This window comes from Coregonus clupeaformis, chromosome 12, assembly GCF_020615455.1.
Source record: "Coregonus clupeaformis isolate EN_2021a chromosome 12, ASM2061545v1, whole genome shotgun sequence".
In the NCBI taxonomy this organism is placed as follows: Eukaryota; Metazoa; Chordata; class Actinopteri; order Salmoniformes; family Salmonidae; genus Coregonus; species Coregonus clupeaformis.
Window position 1 is genome coordinate 858828 of NC_059203.1, and position 17580 is coordinate 876407.

General features: G+C 43.0%; 1 protein-coding gene across 2 annotated transcripts in view; it reads left to right on the top strand.

The window, feature by feature from the left end:
- Positions 1-1273: 1273 nt before the first annotated feature.
- The window catches only part of LOC121577991 (thymocyte selection-associated high mobility group box protein TOX), a 166598-nt gene continuing 150291 nt past the window's right edge, over positions 1274-17580 (top strand). Inside the window, exon 1 of one of the 2 annotated variants that reach the window (XM_041892024.2) lies at positions 1274-1844. In XM_041892024.2, the coding sequence (XP_041747958.1) occupies positions 1740-1844 (105 nt within the window). In that variant the 5' untranslated portion in view covers positions 1274-1739. The remainder of the gene's footprint in view (positions 1845-17580) is intronic. The other variant, XM_041892026.2, reaches the window with a different exon arrangement.

The following is a 17580-nucleotide window of genomic DNA, read 5'->3' on the forward strand; positions in this document are numbered from 1 at the left end:
AGCCAATTCAGATCTTTTTCCACTAATTGGGCTTTTGACCAATCAGATCAGCTCTTTTGCCAATAATATGGCAAAATATTAGAATTTGGCTTCCTGTGTAAACGCAGCCATTGATACATAGTAAGCCTACTTAGTTAACTGAGAAACCTGTAGAAACCTGTACTCCTGTATATGTGAAATAATTGGCAAAGCAATTAAGGCATTCCTGAAAGTCAGGACAATCCTTGTCCTGGAAAGAAATATTAAATGTGGACTGGAGCTTATAGTTACGTGATGACATCACATGCCCCACGTATCTTCAGAAGTATTCGGCAATCATAATTTATTCGAAAAACACAGTTTCCATCATAATTTGACAAAATAAAAATCCTCCCCTGTCGAAATCCTAAAAATGTTGTCGATCTTTCGAACATTTATACTATACTGTATCTGCCGTTTCCATTACACATGTCATAAAGAATTTTTTTGCGACAATGCTTTTGTCAAATAAACTGGGTTATATTTTGGGTTATAAAATATAATAATTTCGCTAATTGTCTGCTGTCCCATTTCAGAGACACGGGCCCAATGGGCTGATGTGTCAGAAATTCCCTTGCTGATTTCTGGTTCCAACCAAACCCTGGGATCTGGTTCCAGTCCAACCCTGGGATCTGGTTCCAGTCCAACCCTGGGATCTGGTTCCAGCCCAACCCTGGGATCTGGTTCCAGCCCAACCCTGGGATCTGGTTCAAGTCCAACCCTGGGATCTGGTTCCAGGCCAACCCTGGGATCTGGTTCCAGTTCCAGACCACCACTAAAACAGCTGATTCCACTGCACTAATCAAGGTATTGATGATACATTGGTTAGTTGCTTTGGGTATATTATTAGAGAAAGACATGAAGACTGGTATATAATTGTATGTTTTTGTTGTTGTTGTTGCAAAAATACCTGCACATGTGACATGTCCCTATTACTATGTAATTACTAGCCTAAAAAGTCAAAAGGAGGTTGGAGTCAATATACATGACACTAACTTAGCCTATACTGAGCTCTAAGTTGGCGGTGGAGTAGGCCATCGGAATCGACTGGCTATGTGTTTTCATAGCTACATCATCTCCATAAACTCTGATTTCTCTGAGCCGTAGTGTAACCGGAGCGGTTGTCAATCAGCTTGATATCTCCCACCCCCTCCCCCTTCATATCGCTTTCTTTCTCCCCATATTCCCTCTGTTATCGGCAGGGGTCGCATGGCATTCAGTATGGAAAGGAGTAGTCGAACTATATAACTGGAACTGAACTCATGGATCAACACTCCTACATGACAAAGCGGACAGGGAGTGAGCCCGCCGCTGGAAAATAGAAACAGACGAACGTTTTGGGAGGACAGATATAACTAGATTGGCTATCTTTTTACATTGACCTTGGGTTGTTGTAAACAATCACAGTCAACGTTTGTTCATGTATAGTTGCTGAAACATCTATATTTTTCACTCAAAGTTAACTTTACGCGTATTTTTCCTGCTGCGAACAAATAGATATAGCCTATTTATCGATAGAGCATCATCGCAGAAGCTTGATAGTGCTGAAGTGAGAACACCAGCGGATGTGAGGAGAGAGTGTTTTTATAGACTCAACCCCTTTTTCTTTCAAGCCTTCTCTTTCTTTTGGTTTGGTCCAACAATAGAGAGAGAGAAATAGGGAGAGAGAGAGTCACAGGCATTGGACCTGCTTTCATGCCGTCAGTCTTGCGGACCCTGAGATGGACGTGAGATTTTATCCAGCACCCCCTTCAAGCGTGGGCTCATGTACATTACCAACTGATTCAAGTTGCCTGACCTCTTTGGACTATTATCATTGCAACAAGGTAATTACTATGAACTACTAATTACTTAGGCTATAGACTACATTTAGATAAGAAGGTTGTATCCCTTTGTTAGTTGCGCAAATGTGTTGCATGCGGCTATTCTGCATTTGTCATTCATGCATATTGACAACATTAGTGTCAAATATGACTTCACCTGAAATATAATCTCATGACATGCATAGGCTACATCTTTCAAACAGCATTTCATAATTGAGATGGATACATTTATCGAAACTTTCCTGCGTCTTTGTAGAATTCAGACTCTTTGGAAGTTGACAACCTCTCTTTAACGTGGAGATGTCTCCTCAAAAGGTGTATCGCTATATGAGCAATTTGCCAAACCATTCACTGCAATGTGTATGTAAATTGTAGGTATGCTATAGGCGCGGTGCTGTATGTCCCATGCAGAAATATGGTGCGCACCATGCCTGTCCTGTCCAGTGCAGATAGCCTCAAAGTATTCAATCAAATACGGACGTAATTACGCACAGTTTTCTGCATTTACTTTCTACTATATACTCATAATTAACGGGATATTACGCCCAAGTCCCTGCAGAAGAGGACTAAATAGAGCATTCCTTTATTTCATGACCTATTACACAATAGTTTAATAACTGCATTCAACACATGATAAAAGTAACAATAATTCATATCAAAGCCACTCAACATAATAACAAATTTAAACAGAATCTAGCTTTTCACAGTTAGGTTCCCCGTAAAATGTCGCGGTGTCACATGTATTTTATAGGACACATATGGTAATGTTATTAAGGATTTAAAGAATTCATTCCAATACACCTGCAACGCATGTTAGAAATAATAAGAAAAGCAAAAAAATACTCAATGGGAATTCACTTCAACGAGCCCAGCATTTACATGAACTGTCCCTAGGGTAGGCTAGCCTTTACTTATAGCCCATGGTACTGTAGTCTACTGATAACATACTACGTGAATGTTTATTAGTATACTTTCTACATCTATTCATCCTTTATCTCAGTTATTCATATATGGTTATGGATGCATGATGTCCACTACAAGGAATAATATTTGATTGGAGCAGGAATGTGATCTGTTCGGATTATTGCCCATAAAAACTGCACCTGTCGGCAAAGTTTCGCTTAACAGTTATTGGGTGGAGGGAAGCTAAAAAAACTCACAAAGCCATTGAAGCTAAACATTTATGAGACGTTATTTTCATCCAACACTGTAAAAGGCGTGATTGGTTCGCCATGCGTAAATTTGCGTCCATCCATATGTTTCATATTACGACATTAGCCTATACCGCATCGAGCTCTTTTAAGCTAAATTTTTCCTAACATCTTGAACATCTTCCAAACATTCATCCTCATGTTAATTTTCAGTCTGGATTCGAATGTATCGTGGGTACATTACTTATGTCTGCTTTGTTATATGTTCACGTTCAACAGTTAAGATGTGCCGCCTGGGAATTTCTAATGCGCCCTGCAACACATAGGACAGTGTATTGAACGTAAGACAGAAATAACTACTAGTAATAAAATACCATGGACTATATGTTTCTAAATGCCTTAATTTTTGGATTAGATTGTGCAGTAATGACACAAGAAGTAGCCCGGCATATTTTGAATAAATACAGTATGTACCCACTGGGCACAGACGTCTATTCCATGTTGGTTCAACGTAATTTCATTGTAATGACGTGGAAACAACGTTGATTCAACCATCGTGTGCGGAGTGGGTACTACTATGTAGACACAGTGGCAATCACAAAACTGCCCCAGATTGTCTAGTATAAACTCTGTTAGTGACATTTCCTCAGTCAAACATAAAGCATTATCAGATCTCCGATCTTCTCAAAACCTGAAAAATGTATGCATAAAGCCCTAAATAGTTTTTTTTCTAATCTTTCATTTTCATCTTATTTAGGCTATATAATATACGTAGGCTTACGGCTGGCACAATTACTGTTAATATATTTTATATTTTATTTTTGTGCTGGCCAATTACGGTCATCCAAAATTCCGTGATGTCACAGCCCTATGTAGGCCTATCATGTTGGATATTATTGAAGCACCTTAATACACAACTCTTTATATAAACTACATCAAGAGAAGAGAGAGATAAAACGTGTTGTTTATATTAAAGCCTGGTGGTTCAGAGGCATCAGGATTTTACTTAAGCAATAAGGCCGGAGGGGGTGTGGTGTATGGCCAATGTACCACTGCTAAGGGCTGTTCTTAATCACAACGCAACTCGGAGTGCCTGGATACAGCCCTTAGCGGTGGTATATTGGCAATATACCACAAACCCTCAAGGTGCATTATTGCTATTATAAACTGGTTACCAACGTAATTAGAGCAGTAAAAATACATGTTTTGTCATACCCCTGGTATATGGTCTGATATACCACAGCTTTCGGCCAATCAGCATTCAGGCTCAAACCACCCAGTTTATAATATCCATATGTCCTTTATCGAATCTAGCTGCCTGTCAATGCTGTGGTCAAGGTAAAAGTTATATAAACATTTTGTCGGTAAATACAAAGCAACGTGCTCCAGGAGAGTGGATTATATAACTGAATGTGTTTGCTTAGCATACATCTGTCTATGATAGCTATTCTTACATTAGAAATTAAAACCTTGAGTGCAAAATATGTTTTTAATCACTTTGCACGGTCACACACTTGTAAGTACTACAAGATCGAATGTGAATTGCTTTCCCAAGACTTGGGCCCCAGGCTTTGAATGCAAATGTACCATCATGATTCAATGAACTCTTGTTTGCACTAATGTTGCCAAGTTGGGTAAGAGGAGATGCTAGGTTGCATGGAGAGCATCATACAGCCTTGTCCTTACGAAATTGACGTGTCCACACTGTACACCGACACACAGTGCACCTTAAGTGGCAAAACTAATGAAATAGTATGCTGTCTTTTTTATGACAGTTCACTTTTTCATCAATCTTATATCACCTATAAAACTGTAGATGTGTGCTGTCTATGACACTACCATGCCGGAGTGAGTTATCACTGAAAATTATGTAACTGTATATAATTGACCCTCCTAACTATGACTGATGCAATCTTGTACAGTGTTGCTGTTTGTACCAGAAGTGGCTTACATGGAAACCGGGCCATCCAGTATAGGCTACTTCCTGTGCTAGCTAACTTGCTAACGTGCTAAAGTGAGATGACTGCATTTCCTGCTGGTTTACTGTAAACGAGACCTTAGGTAAAACGGCATACACACCAGAAGCCGTGATAGGGTTTAATAATGCCAGGAACTTACAGGACGTGTAAAATGCAGGGGCGCAACTTTCACTGGGGGTGGGGGGGGGGACATGTCACATGTTGAAATTGCAGTTTTGTTCCCCCCAGTTTTATCATTGGAACGTGATACAAAACGAGGCAACGGCGTGCTTTAGGACCATGCGGACGCCTCCGAGCGGTCGGGAAGGCTGTTTAGAGTGTTTATCTAAACAGCCTTCCCGACCGCTCGGAGGCGTCCGCATGGTCCTAAAGCAAGTCTAGTACTGGACTAAAAAGCAAGTTCAATGGGGAATTTCCATTGAAAAAGCTTTTTAGTCCAGGATTAATCTTAATCTTTGTCCGGGAAAGTGCCCCAACATCCTGCATAGTTTAGTTTGAGGCGCATTCAATGATGCCAAGCCCAATTTCTTCAGCCTCCTGAGGTTGAAGAGGCACTGCTGCGCCTTCTTCACCACACTGTCTGCATGGGTGGACCATTTCAGTTTGTCAGTGATGTGTACGCCAAGGAACTTGAAGCTTTCCACCTTCTCCACTGCGGTACCGTTGTTTTGTTGATGTTGAGTGAGAGGTTATTTTCCTGGCACCACACTCCCAGAGCCCTCACCTCCTCCCTGTAGGTGGTCTCGTCATTGTTGATAATCAAGCCTACTACTGTTGTGTCGTCTGCAAACTTGATGACTGAGTTGGAGGCCTGCTTGGCCACGCAGTCATGAGTGAACAGGGAGTACAGGAGGGGGCTGAGCACACACCCCTGTGGGGCCCCAGTGTTGAGGATCAGCAAAGTGGAGATTGTTTCCTACCTTCACCACCTGGGGACGGCCCGTCAGGAAGTCCAGGACCCAGTTAAACAGGGCAGGGTTCAGACCCAGGGCCTCAAGCTTAATGATGAGCTTGGAGGGTACTACGGTGTTGAATGCTGAGCTATAGTCAATGAACAGCATTCTTACATAGGTATTCCTCTTGTCCAGATTGGATAGGGCAGTGTGCAGTGTGATGGCGATTGCATCGTCTGTGGATCTATTGGGGCGGTAAGCAAATTGAAGTGGGTCTAGGGTGACAGGTAAGGTAGAAGTGATATGATCCTTGACTAGTCTCTCAAAGCACTTCATGATGACAGAGGTGAGTGCCACGGGGTGATAGTCATTTAGTTCAGTTACCTTTGCTTTCTTGGGTACAGGAACAATGATGGCCATCTTGAAGCATGTGGGAACAGCAGACTGGAAAAGGGAGAGATTGAATATGTCCGTAAACACACCAGCCAGCTGGTCTGCACATGCTCTGAGGACGCGGCTAGGGATGCCGTCTGGGCCGGCAGCCTTGCGGGGGTTAACATGCTTAAATGTCTTACTCACGTCGTCCACGGAGAAGGAGAGGCCACAGTCCTTGGTAGTGGGCCTTGTCGGTGGCACTGTGTTATCCTCAAAGCGGGCGAAGAAGGTGTTTAGCTTGTCTGGAAGCGAGACCTCGGTGTCGGAGACGTGGCTGGTTTTCTTTTTGTAGTCCGTGATTGTCTGTAGACCCTGCCACATACGTCTCGTGTCTGAGCCGTTGAATTGCGACTCCACTTTGTCTCTATACTGATGTTTTGCCAGTTGAATTGCCTTGCGGAGTGAGTAGCTACACTGTTTGTATTCTGCCATATTCCCAGTCACTTTGCCATGGTTAAATGCGGTGGTTCGCGCTTTCAGTTTTGCGCGAATGCTGCCATCTATCCACGGTTTCTGGTTAGGGTAGGTTTTAGTAGTCACAGTGGGCACAACATCACCTTCCTGATAAACTCAGTCACCGTTTCAGTGTATTCGTCAAAATATTTTTTTGTAAACAGCTTCTACCCCCAAGCCATAAGACTCCTGAACAGCTAATCAAATGGCTACCCAGACTATTTGCATTGTCCCCCCCTCCCTCGCTACTGTTATTTTACTGCTTCTCTTCAATTATATTTTTAATTTTTTACTTATCTATTTTTTACTCAACACTTATTTTTCTTAAAACTGCATTGTTGGTTAAGGGCTTCACTGTAAGGTCTACACCTGTTGTATTCGGTGCATGTGACAAAATTTGATTTGATTTGATTACGTAGACCTACATTAAAGCCCTTATCTAGTAACTCATTAGACCCTATCCTAAACCCAATCTAGAACAACCCAAGCATCCTCCTGAAACCAGACAATACAATATCAACAGTAGTATATTGCACACTGTCAAAAGGGGTACCACATCTACATCACAGCAGTGAACAGTCAAAAAGACGGAAGATAAGTCCATTACTTCTATTCATTCTGATATTAACTCTCTGGGCCCATGCCTTTTCAACTCTGTCCAAGTTGCATTGTCCTGCATTGTCTGTGTCTCAAATAGCACCCTATTATCTATAAAGTGCACTACTTTTGACTAGGGCCCATAGGGTCCTCCATAAGGCTCTGGTCAAAAGTAGTGCACTATATAGGGAATAGGGTGCCATTTGGGACGCACATATTGTCTCTGAACTTGGCCGTGAGTCATCCTCACATTTAGCCACAGATTCTCTCTCTCTCTCTCTCTCTCTCTCTCTCTCTCTCTCTCTCTCTCTCTCTCTCTCTCTCTCTCTCTCTCTCTCTCTCTCTCTCTCTCTCTCTCTCTCTCTCCTCCATGAGAGTGGGTGTATTGTTGGTTCAGTCTAGCTCCATACTAAAGGGCCACTACTTCTACATGTTTGGTTGACAGACTATTTGTCAAATTCGTTATGACTTGTGCATGTCCCGAGGCAGAATCACTTCTGTGAAATGAAGTTGGGTAGATTACTGTATCTAGCTAGCTGCTCCAGTTTTCTCCACATCCTCCACCAACATCAATGTCGGATATGTCATTATTATTCATTATTAGATAGGTTGGAAATGTATAGTGAAAGGGATGGTGTACTGTACATATTTGCACTGCGTATACAGTACAGTGTTTACAAAAGTACATGGACAAAAGTATTATGTCTCTGTTAGTCTAAAGCTACATTGGTGTGTGTGTGTGTGTGTATGTATGTCATGCTATTCTAATTGGTGTTATGCCTCAAGGCAAGATCAATGGCGCATATGATTTAATGGGAGTAAGCCTCAGGTGTACAATTGTTCCAGTGTTTCCTCCATACACTATACCTGTATGTACACTCTTAAATCCACACAATCAGAACTGCCCTGATTAAGGCTGCCTTCCCCTTTACATATTAGCCATCACAAGGTACTCAATGCTGTTTGAGTATCGATCAAACACTTCTTACAAATTGGGTAGTTACAAAACTATTCATCACCCCTATTTTAGTTTGGGACGTTCCAATTTCACCCATATTAATTTATTGATGGAATAGTCCAAAGTATGACCATGGTGGGGGTGGCCTTTCTCATGTTTAATCTCACAGAATGTGTTATTTTTTGCCCTTCTTTCTCGTAACATGACCTTAATACATTGACCTTAATACATTTTGCTGAATGGTGAATCCGAGCAAGCACTGCTATTCTCCCTGGAAAAGCGTTAACCCATGCATACTGTAAAGCAGGGATCATCAACTAGATTCAGCCAGGGACTATTTTTTCTTGAGCGGGTGGTCAGGGGGCCAGAACATAACTGCAAATTGACCGCAAGAAGCCCAAAAATATGTAATATTTTACTAAAACATAATCACTTTGAACCTTGCTTACATTTGTTTACGGTCACATATATCTCTCTATTATGTGGGAATACTTTGGAACAGATTTTCAAAATTAAAATAATTTGTAGCTGATTTGCAGGTGCTTTTACAGTCTTATAATAAAATCACCCACCAGTTGGGGAACGCTGCCATAATGGAAGGAATGCACACACAAAAAATATATTTTATATTTGAGATTCTTCAAAGTAGCCACCCTTTGCCTTGATGACAGCTTTGCACATTCTTGGCATTCTCTCAACCAGCTTCATGAGGAATGCTTTTCCAACAGTCTTGAAGGAGTTCCCACATGTGCTGAGCACTTGTTGGCTGCTTTTCCTTCACTCTCCGGTCCAACTCATCCCAAACCATCTCAATTGGGTTGAGGTCGGGTGATTGTGGAGACCAGGTCATCTGATGCAGCACTACATCACTCTCCTTCTTGGTCAAATAGCCCTTACACAGCCTGGAGATGTGTTTTGGGTCATTGTCCTGTTGAAAAACAAATGATAGTCCCACTAAGCGCAAACCAGATGGAATGGCATATCGCTTCAGAATGCTGTGGTAGCCATGCTGGTTAAGTGTGCCTTGAATTCTAAATAAATCACAGACAGTGTCACCAGCAAAGCACCCCCACACCATCACACCTCCTCGTTCATGCTTCACGGTGGGAACCACACATGCGGAGATCATCCGTTCACCTACTCTGCGTCTCACAAAGACACGGCGGTTGGAACCAAAAATGTCAAATTTGTACTCATCAGCCAAAGGACAGATTTCCACCGGTCTAATGTCCATTGCTCGTGTTTCTTGGCCCAAGCAAGTCTCTTCTTCTTATTGGTGTCCTTTAGTAGTGGTTTCTTTGCAGCAATTTTACCATGAAGGCCTGATTCACACAGTCTCCTCTGAACAGTTGATGTTGAGATGTGTCTGTTACTTGAACTCTGGGAAGCAGTTATTTGGGCTGCAATCTGAGGTGCAGTTAACTCTAAATAACTTATCCTCTGCAGCAAGAGGTAACTCTGGATCTTCCTTTCCTGTGGCGGTCCTCATGAGAGCCAGTTTCATCATAGCACTTGATGGTTTTTGCGACTGCACTTGAAGAAAGTTTCAAAGTTTTTGAAATTTTCCGCATTGACTGACCTTCATGTCTTAAAGTAATGATTGACTGTCGTTTCTCTTTGCTTATTTGAGCAGTTCTTGCCATAATATGGACTTTGTCTTTTACCAAATAGGGCTATCTTCTGTATACCACCCCTACCTTGTCACAACACAACTGATTGGCTCAAACACATTAAGAAGGAAAGAAATCCCACAAATTAACTTTTAACAAAGCACACCTGTTAATTGAAATGCATTCCAGGTGACTACCTCATGAAGCTGGTTGAGAGAATACCAAGAGTATGCAAAGCTGTCATCAAGGCAAAGGGTGGCTACTTTGAAGAATCTCAAATATAAAAATAGTTTGATTTGTTTAACACTTTTTGGGTTACTACATGATTCCATATGTGTTATTTCATAGTTTCGATGTCTTCACTATTATTCTACAATGTAGAAAATAGTACAAATAATGAAAATCCCTTGAATGAGTATGTGTGTCCAAACCTTTGACTGGTACTGTATAAAATGAGATATTCATTGTAAAAAGTTTAATTTGCGTGTACTTCATAGTTCGCACAGCAGGCTGGATGTACAGTACAGTATATACATGTTCTGTACAAGTTGAGTGGTTGGCAGGACCACTTCCTGGTATTAATCAAGTGTTCCTCCATGTTTCCGAGCCTCTCTTTATTTACGTCGCCGGCAGCGGCAATGTCAAAAGGTCATGAGGAAAAATCAGGTAGCCTAGAGCTGATTACATCTCTGAGTTAATGATAAGTACAGAGCCATTCTCTAGGGGAAGCTGAGCTGAAATTGCCTTCCACACAGCGGCTACACCATTACCTTAGAAAATGATTTCTAACCAGCCTCCCCTCATCGTCATGGTATGACTTGTTTATTAAAAACACAAGAACAAATAGCAACGAGGGGCAACGGAGAACTGCGAGCAAAGGAGTTTCCTAAAAAATAATATTTAATGCATTTTAAGCAAGTTAATAGTATTTTCCGACGATAGCAAAGTATCAGTTTACGGTGGAGAGGTGGGTAGGTCAACGAGATCCTCATACTTTTCACATCATTTGAACAGGCAAAAAATAAGACCTCTAAAATGAACAAACCTGTCTTTATTTTGATGCCGTGCCAGTGGTGACCTGATGTCTTTATAGGCCTACCTGGCATATTACTAAAATCACACACAGTAGCTGTAACGGTGACCAGGCTATTTACTGGGAAAGGCTGTAAATAATAGGAGATGGATCCAGTAATGCCTGCAGTAAATAAGAACCGTGTCCTCAGGGATTGAGCCGGGGTCTCCAGTTTAACCTGCAGAAGAAAGAGCCTCACAGACACAATCTCACAGCTCTCCATGCTTGAGCCCTTACTCATGAGTCTCATGGCATCACTATATGAAGGGTTGACAGTTTTTGAAGTTTAATGTAAAAAATGTCTAAAAATAGATGGAATAGTTTAGTTTATCACCTGCATCCAAATTAGATTGATGCCTGTTTGCTTTTGGTAATAGTCTGAAGCATGCCAGTGTATATTGTGATTGTAATACTGTCGTTATAGCAATAGCTTCAGCCACTTTGTATCTACATGATGCCTCTGTATTCATTAATTAGGATGAATTACAATTGAAGATGTAATGCATTAAGATGATTTTACATAGATCATTGAAATAATCATCACAGTAAGTGAATCATAGTCACATTCTGTAATAATAGAAGAAATAAAAGCTGGTGATTTGTGTTGGACCTGCTGTATGCTTGCCCCTCACAAAGTCATATTAACTCTCATTATTGTCAGTGCTGTTCAAGCACACACAGTGTAGTGCCCACCTCCGCTTCTTGAAGTTTGTGTGTGTGTGTGTGGGGGGGGCTTGCTTCCTCCCCTCTTCCCAATGCCCCCCTAGAGCATCGTGTTGTGTCAGAGCACTTAAAATGATACCTCTCTCTCTCTCTCTCTCTCTCTCTCTCTCTCTCTCTCTTTCTCTCTTTCTCTCTTCCCCTCTCTATAGCCACTTTATATTCAGTTTCTTGATTGTTCAGGGGGTGAGGAGGGTGAGGAGGGTGAGGGGTTTTAAGGGGTGGGTGGGGAGGGTGAGGAGGTTGAGGGGTTTTAAGGGGTGGGTGGGTTTATTTTTCAGCCACCGTGTCTTTAATGTCACTCAGCGATGTGGAAACCAAAATGAGTCTTGCCAGATGTGTTCCAGCCCAGATAGTGACTTGAAAGACAAACGTTTATTGTTTTAGTGCACTTGGTGTGGTTCAAACCCAAACTGCATGAAATGCTGATTGATGGATCTGACTAAAAGAAGGTGAGAGAGAAAATAGTGTGAGAGAGAGCGAGAGAGAGCGAGAGAGAGAGAGAGAGAGAGAGAGAGAGAGAGAGAGAGAGAGAGAGAGAGAGAGAGAGAATCTGCTGGGTGCGACTTAACCGTTTCCTCACTCACGCTGTATTGAGTAGGGGGAAAACCCCTGACAGCATTTCACAGCAAGAGATATTCACAGGTTCAGCCCTTTGCTTTTAGCATGCCTACGTACCTTTCGAAAACACAAACCTTTCTCTAACAAGGTTTGAAAGTTCTCTTAGTTTTAAGGCAAAAAATATTGATATCCTCCCTGAAATCCTATAGAACAGCACTGACAATTACCGTATTTACCAAGGAGCTGATCGTGGACTACAGGAAATGGAGGGCCGAGCACGCCCCCATCCACATCAATAGGGCTGTTGTGGAACTGGTCGAGATCTTCAAGTTCCTCGGTGACCACATCACTAAAGATCTATCATGATCCACACACGTCAACACAGTCGTGAAGAAGGCACAACAACACCTCTTCCCCCTCAAGAGGCTGAAAAGATTTGGCATGGGCCCTCAGATCCTCAAAAGGTTATACAGCTGCACCATTGAGAGCATCTTGACTGGCTGCATCTCCGCTTGGTATGGCAAGTGTTTGGCATCTGACCGCAAGGTGCTACAGAGGGTAGTGCGTACGGCCCAGTACATCACGGGGGCCGAGCTCCCTGCCATCCAGGACCTCTATACCAGGCGGTGTCAGCAGGAAGGCCCTAAACATTTTCTACGACTCCATCCACCCAAGTCATAGACTGTTCTCTCTCCTAGCGCATGGCAAGCGGTACCGATGCACCAAGTATGGAACCAACAGGACCCTGAACAGCTTCTACCCCCAAGCTGCTAAACAGTTAGTTAAATAGTTAATCAATAGCCACCCTTAATATCTGCGTTTATCCTTTTTGCACTAATCTCTTTTGACTGATGACATACGCTGCTGTTACTGTTTATTATCTATCCCGTTGCCTAGTCACTTTATCCCTACCTATATGTACATATCTACCTCAATCACCTCGTACCCCTGCACATCCACTCAGTACTGGTACCTCGTGTATGTAGCCAATGATCGTTATTTATTGTGGATTTATTCCTCGTTTTATTATTTTCCTATTTCATTTTTAAAAAACAATTTCAAAAGAATACCTCTGCATTTTTGGGAACCTGTTGTTTACGAAGCATGTGACAAATAACATTTGATTTGATTCTATTTATGAAAGGTGGAAATATATTTGTTGCACCAAAGCAACAAGGTGATACATTGTTGTCAGTGACATTCAACATCATCCACACGCTTGCGGCTTTGATTTTTGACTCTTGGTCTCGAAGTGTTAACCTTTAGTTATGTATGCTCGGGGAGATGCAACGTTAATGCAACGTCCATGCAACTTGCATCATAAATATGATGATATCTTAAGTACCTTTTCGTTGCTTTGGTTTTTCAACAACAACCACCCATAGACCATAGTAGTATAACAGTGAATGCATCAACTGTGTATGTGAGGTGTTGACCTAGTTCGCGCCTATCCTAAAATACAATCAACACTCTATTCAAGACACGTCCCGATTATCACAGTAACATATCAGTAAATAATGTGTTCCAGACAGTGCTTGTCAACACACTCCGACACAAACCACTCAGCATACACCTCCGCATTCCAACCTATTTCTGTTTTCGCATCATGTTCCAGGAAAGGAAGAACACAGTGGCTGGTCTAGTCTCATAGCTGCATTTCCTTAAAGGCCCCCCGAATTAAATGGTTGGTGGTTGGTGATTGCTTGCTACAGGCAGGAAATGAAACGTCGAAAGAGAGGGAATAAGAAGGGGGTGGGGCGGGGGGGACAAAGACATTTCATTGAGACTTGACGGGTCAGAGTGGTGAAAGTTTGACACGGTCTGGACACGGCTGATACTGTATCTGCTGTATCTACTGGTGATTATCAAGACGAAGTAGTTATTAGTTCAGTCTGGTGAAAAGAGAGAGAGGCCACCAACAAAGATTGCTTCCCGAATGGAACCCTATTCCCTATATAGTGCACTACTTTTGACCAGGGGCTCAATAGGGCTCTGGTCAAAGGTAGTGCACTATATAGGGAATAGGGTGCCATTTGGGATGCAGACCCAATTCCAGGGCCAAACAATGAGGAAAGAATTTGCCTCAAACTCTTATAATGTGGGCCTGTTCTTTGAGACCGTCTTTGTTTCTCCTCCACTGAACCTCCACTGCCTTTCCAGCCCAAACTGACTCAACTTCATCCCAAGCCGATTGAGACTTTCTCTCTCCATCATTTACATTTTTGGTTTGTTGTTTTACTTTTTATGCGCTTTGAGATAATTTGAAAACCGCTATACACATTAACATTTTTTTATATATATATGTGTTATAAGACCAAGACCCATCTCCCTCTGGGCTGGGATTGCATTAGCAGGTAGGCTACAAGCAACAGCTGATACTCACCAGATTTCTCTCCAAACATTTTCGTTGTGTTACTGTATATGTCTCTTTGCGAGAGGAGGCAGCTGTTTGTGCCCTATGTGCCCTTTAACATCTCACCGCACTCGCACTTGCACTTCTTCCAATATCAATGTGTCTTTTCTTGGAAAGTCAGAGTGATTCTATAGATCTTAGATTCCTTAGGATAAATGTGTAGAAAAGCGATAAACAAACTGTCGGCGGAATGGAAAAATGCAGCTGTCGGGTGTATTAAGAGTGGGTCGGCAAGGCTGGGCAAACACAAACAGTTGTCTTAGCTTCCTGTGCAAACACACAGTGGAGATGGCTGGCTGGGGGACGGCCTTACTAAGTGCCTTTGGGCCTGGCTGAGTACACACGCGGACCCTTCCAGAATCCCCCTATTGCAAATGAAGCTTTCCTGATTAAGGATAATTCTGTAGAAGGCACTGTAAATGTACATTGACTGTAATTTAGCAGACACTCTTATCCAGTGTGACTTACAGGAACAATTAGGGTTAAGTGTCTTACTCAAAGACACATCGACAGATTTTTGACCTAGACAGCGTAGGGATTCGAACCAGGGATCTTTCAGTTAATAGCCCAACGCTCTAACCGCTAGGCTACCTATGTTGTCTACTTCTTTTTTTTATTCAATAAGGAACAATGAGTTGTATTGCTAGTATTACTGTGTTGGGGCTCCAGTCTTACAGTAAGCCTCTGCTCTCTGTGTTTCCCATGCTGTGACTGAAGACTGCCCAATAAGCCAGAGGCCACATCGGTTTGGTCCTCTGCCACATCTCCATGCCTAGTGTGTGCCAAGTGTATGGTTTTCCTGCCAATATGTCACTCATAGTATTACTGTTCCTTCAGGCAGGCTCAGTTAAAGCTCCATTTGCATATTTTGGTTTGTTTAAACTTTACTGTCTTGTCTTTGTCCCTTCCCAAAAACTCTATATTGATATTGCTGCTTCTGTTCATGCCCTCCTCTTACTGGTTGAAATGTGATGTGTCGGTGTCGCCGAGAGGGAGTATGTTCACAATGCTAACAAGGCATGGCTCTCTCGTTGCTGGTTTCACTTCATCCCTGACACAAAGGTGTTGGCATTTGGCTCTGCTCTCTGAGAACACTGACAGATTGTATGGGCACACCTCTCTGAGAAAGCTGACAGATTGTATGGGCACACCTCTCTGAGAACACTGACAGATTGTATGGGCACACCTCTCTGAGAACGCTGACAGATTGTATGGGCACACCTCTCTGTGAACACTGACAGATTGTATGGGCACACCTCACTGAGAACGCTGACAGATTGTATGGGCACACCTCTCTGAGAACGCTGACAGATTGTATGGGCACACCTCTTTGTGATCACTGACAGACTATATGGGCACACCTCTCTGAGAACACTGACAGATTGTATGGGCACACCTCTCTGAGAACGCTGACAGATTGTATGGGCACACCTCTCTGAGAACACTGACAGATTGTATGGGCACACCTATCTGAGAACGCTGACAGATTGTATGGGCACACCTCTCTGAGAACGCTGACAGATTGTATGGGCACACCTATCTGAGAAAGCTGACAGATTGTATGGGCACACCTCTCTGAGAACGCTGACAGATTGTATGGGCACACCTCTCTGAGAACACTGACAGATTGTATGGGCACACCTCTCTGAGAACGCTGACAGATTGTATGGGCACACCTCTCTGAGAACACTGACAGATTGTATGGGCACACCTCTCTGAGAACACTGACAGATTGTATGGGCACACCTCTCTGAGAACGCTGACAGATTGTATGGGCACACCTCTCTGAGAACACTGACAGATTGTATGGGCACACCTATCTGAGAACGCTGACAGATTGTATGGGCACACCTCTCTGAGAACGCTGACAGATTGTATGGGCACACCTATCTGAGAAAGCTGACAGATTGTATTGGCACACCTCTCTGAGAACGCTGACAGATTGTATGGGCACACCTCTCTGAGAACACTGACAGATTGTATGGGCACACATCTCTGAGAACGCTGACAGATTGTATGGGCACACCTCTCTGAGAACTCTGACAGATTGTATGGGCACACCTCTCTGAGAACACTGACAGATTGTATGGGCACATATCTCTGAGAACGCTGACAGATTGTATGGGCACACCTCTCTGAGAACGCTGACAGATTGTATGGGCACACCTCTCTGAGAACACTGACAGATTGTATGGGCACACCTCTCTGAGAACGCTGACAGATTGTATGGGCACACCTATCTGAGAACGCTGACAGATTGTATGGGCACACCTCTCTGAGAACGCTGACAGATTGTATGGGCACACCTCTCTGAGAACGCTGACAGATTGTATGGGCACACCTCTCTGTGAACACTGACAGATTGTATGGGCACACCTCACTGAGAACGCTGACAGATTGTATGGGCACACCTCTCTGAGAACGCTGACAGATTGTATGGGCACACCTCTTTGTGATCACTGACAGACTATATGGGCACACCTCTCTGAGAACACTGACAGATTGTATGGGCACACCTCTCTGAGAACGCTGACAGATTGTATGGGCACACCTCTCTGAGAACACTGACAGATTGTATGGGCACACCTATCTGAGAACGCTGACAGATTGTATGGGCACACCTCTCTGAGAACGCTGACAGATTGTATGGGCACACCTATCTGAGAAAGCTGACAGATTGTATGGGCACACCTCTCTGAGAACGCTGACAGATTGTATGGGCACACCTCTCTGAGAACACTGACAGATTGTATGGGCACACCTCTCTGAGAACGCTGACAGATTGTATGGGCACACCTCTCTGAGAACACTGACAGATTGTATGAGCACACCTCTCTGAGAACGCTGACAGATTGTATGGGCACACCTCTCTGAGAACACTGACAGATTGTATGAGC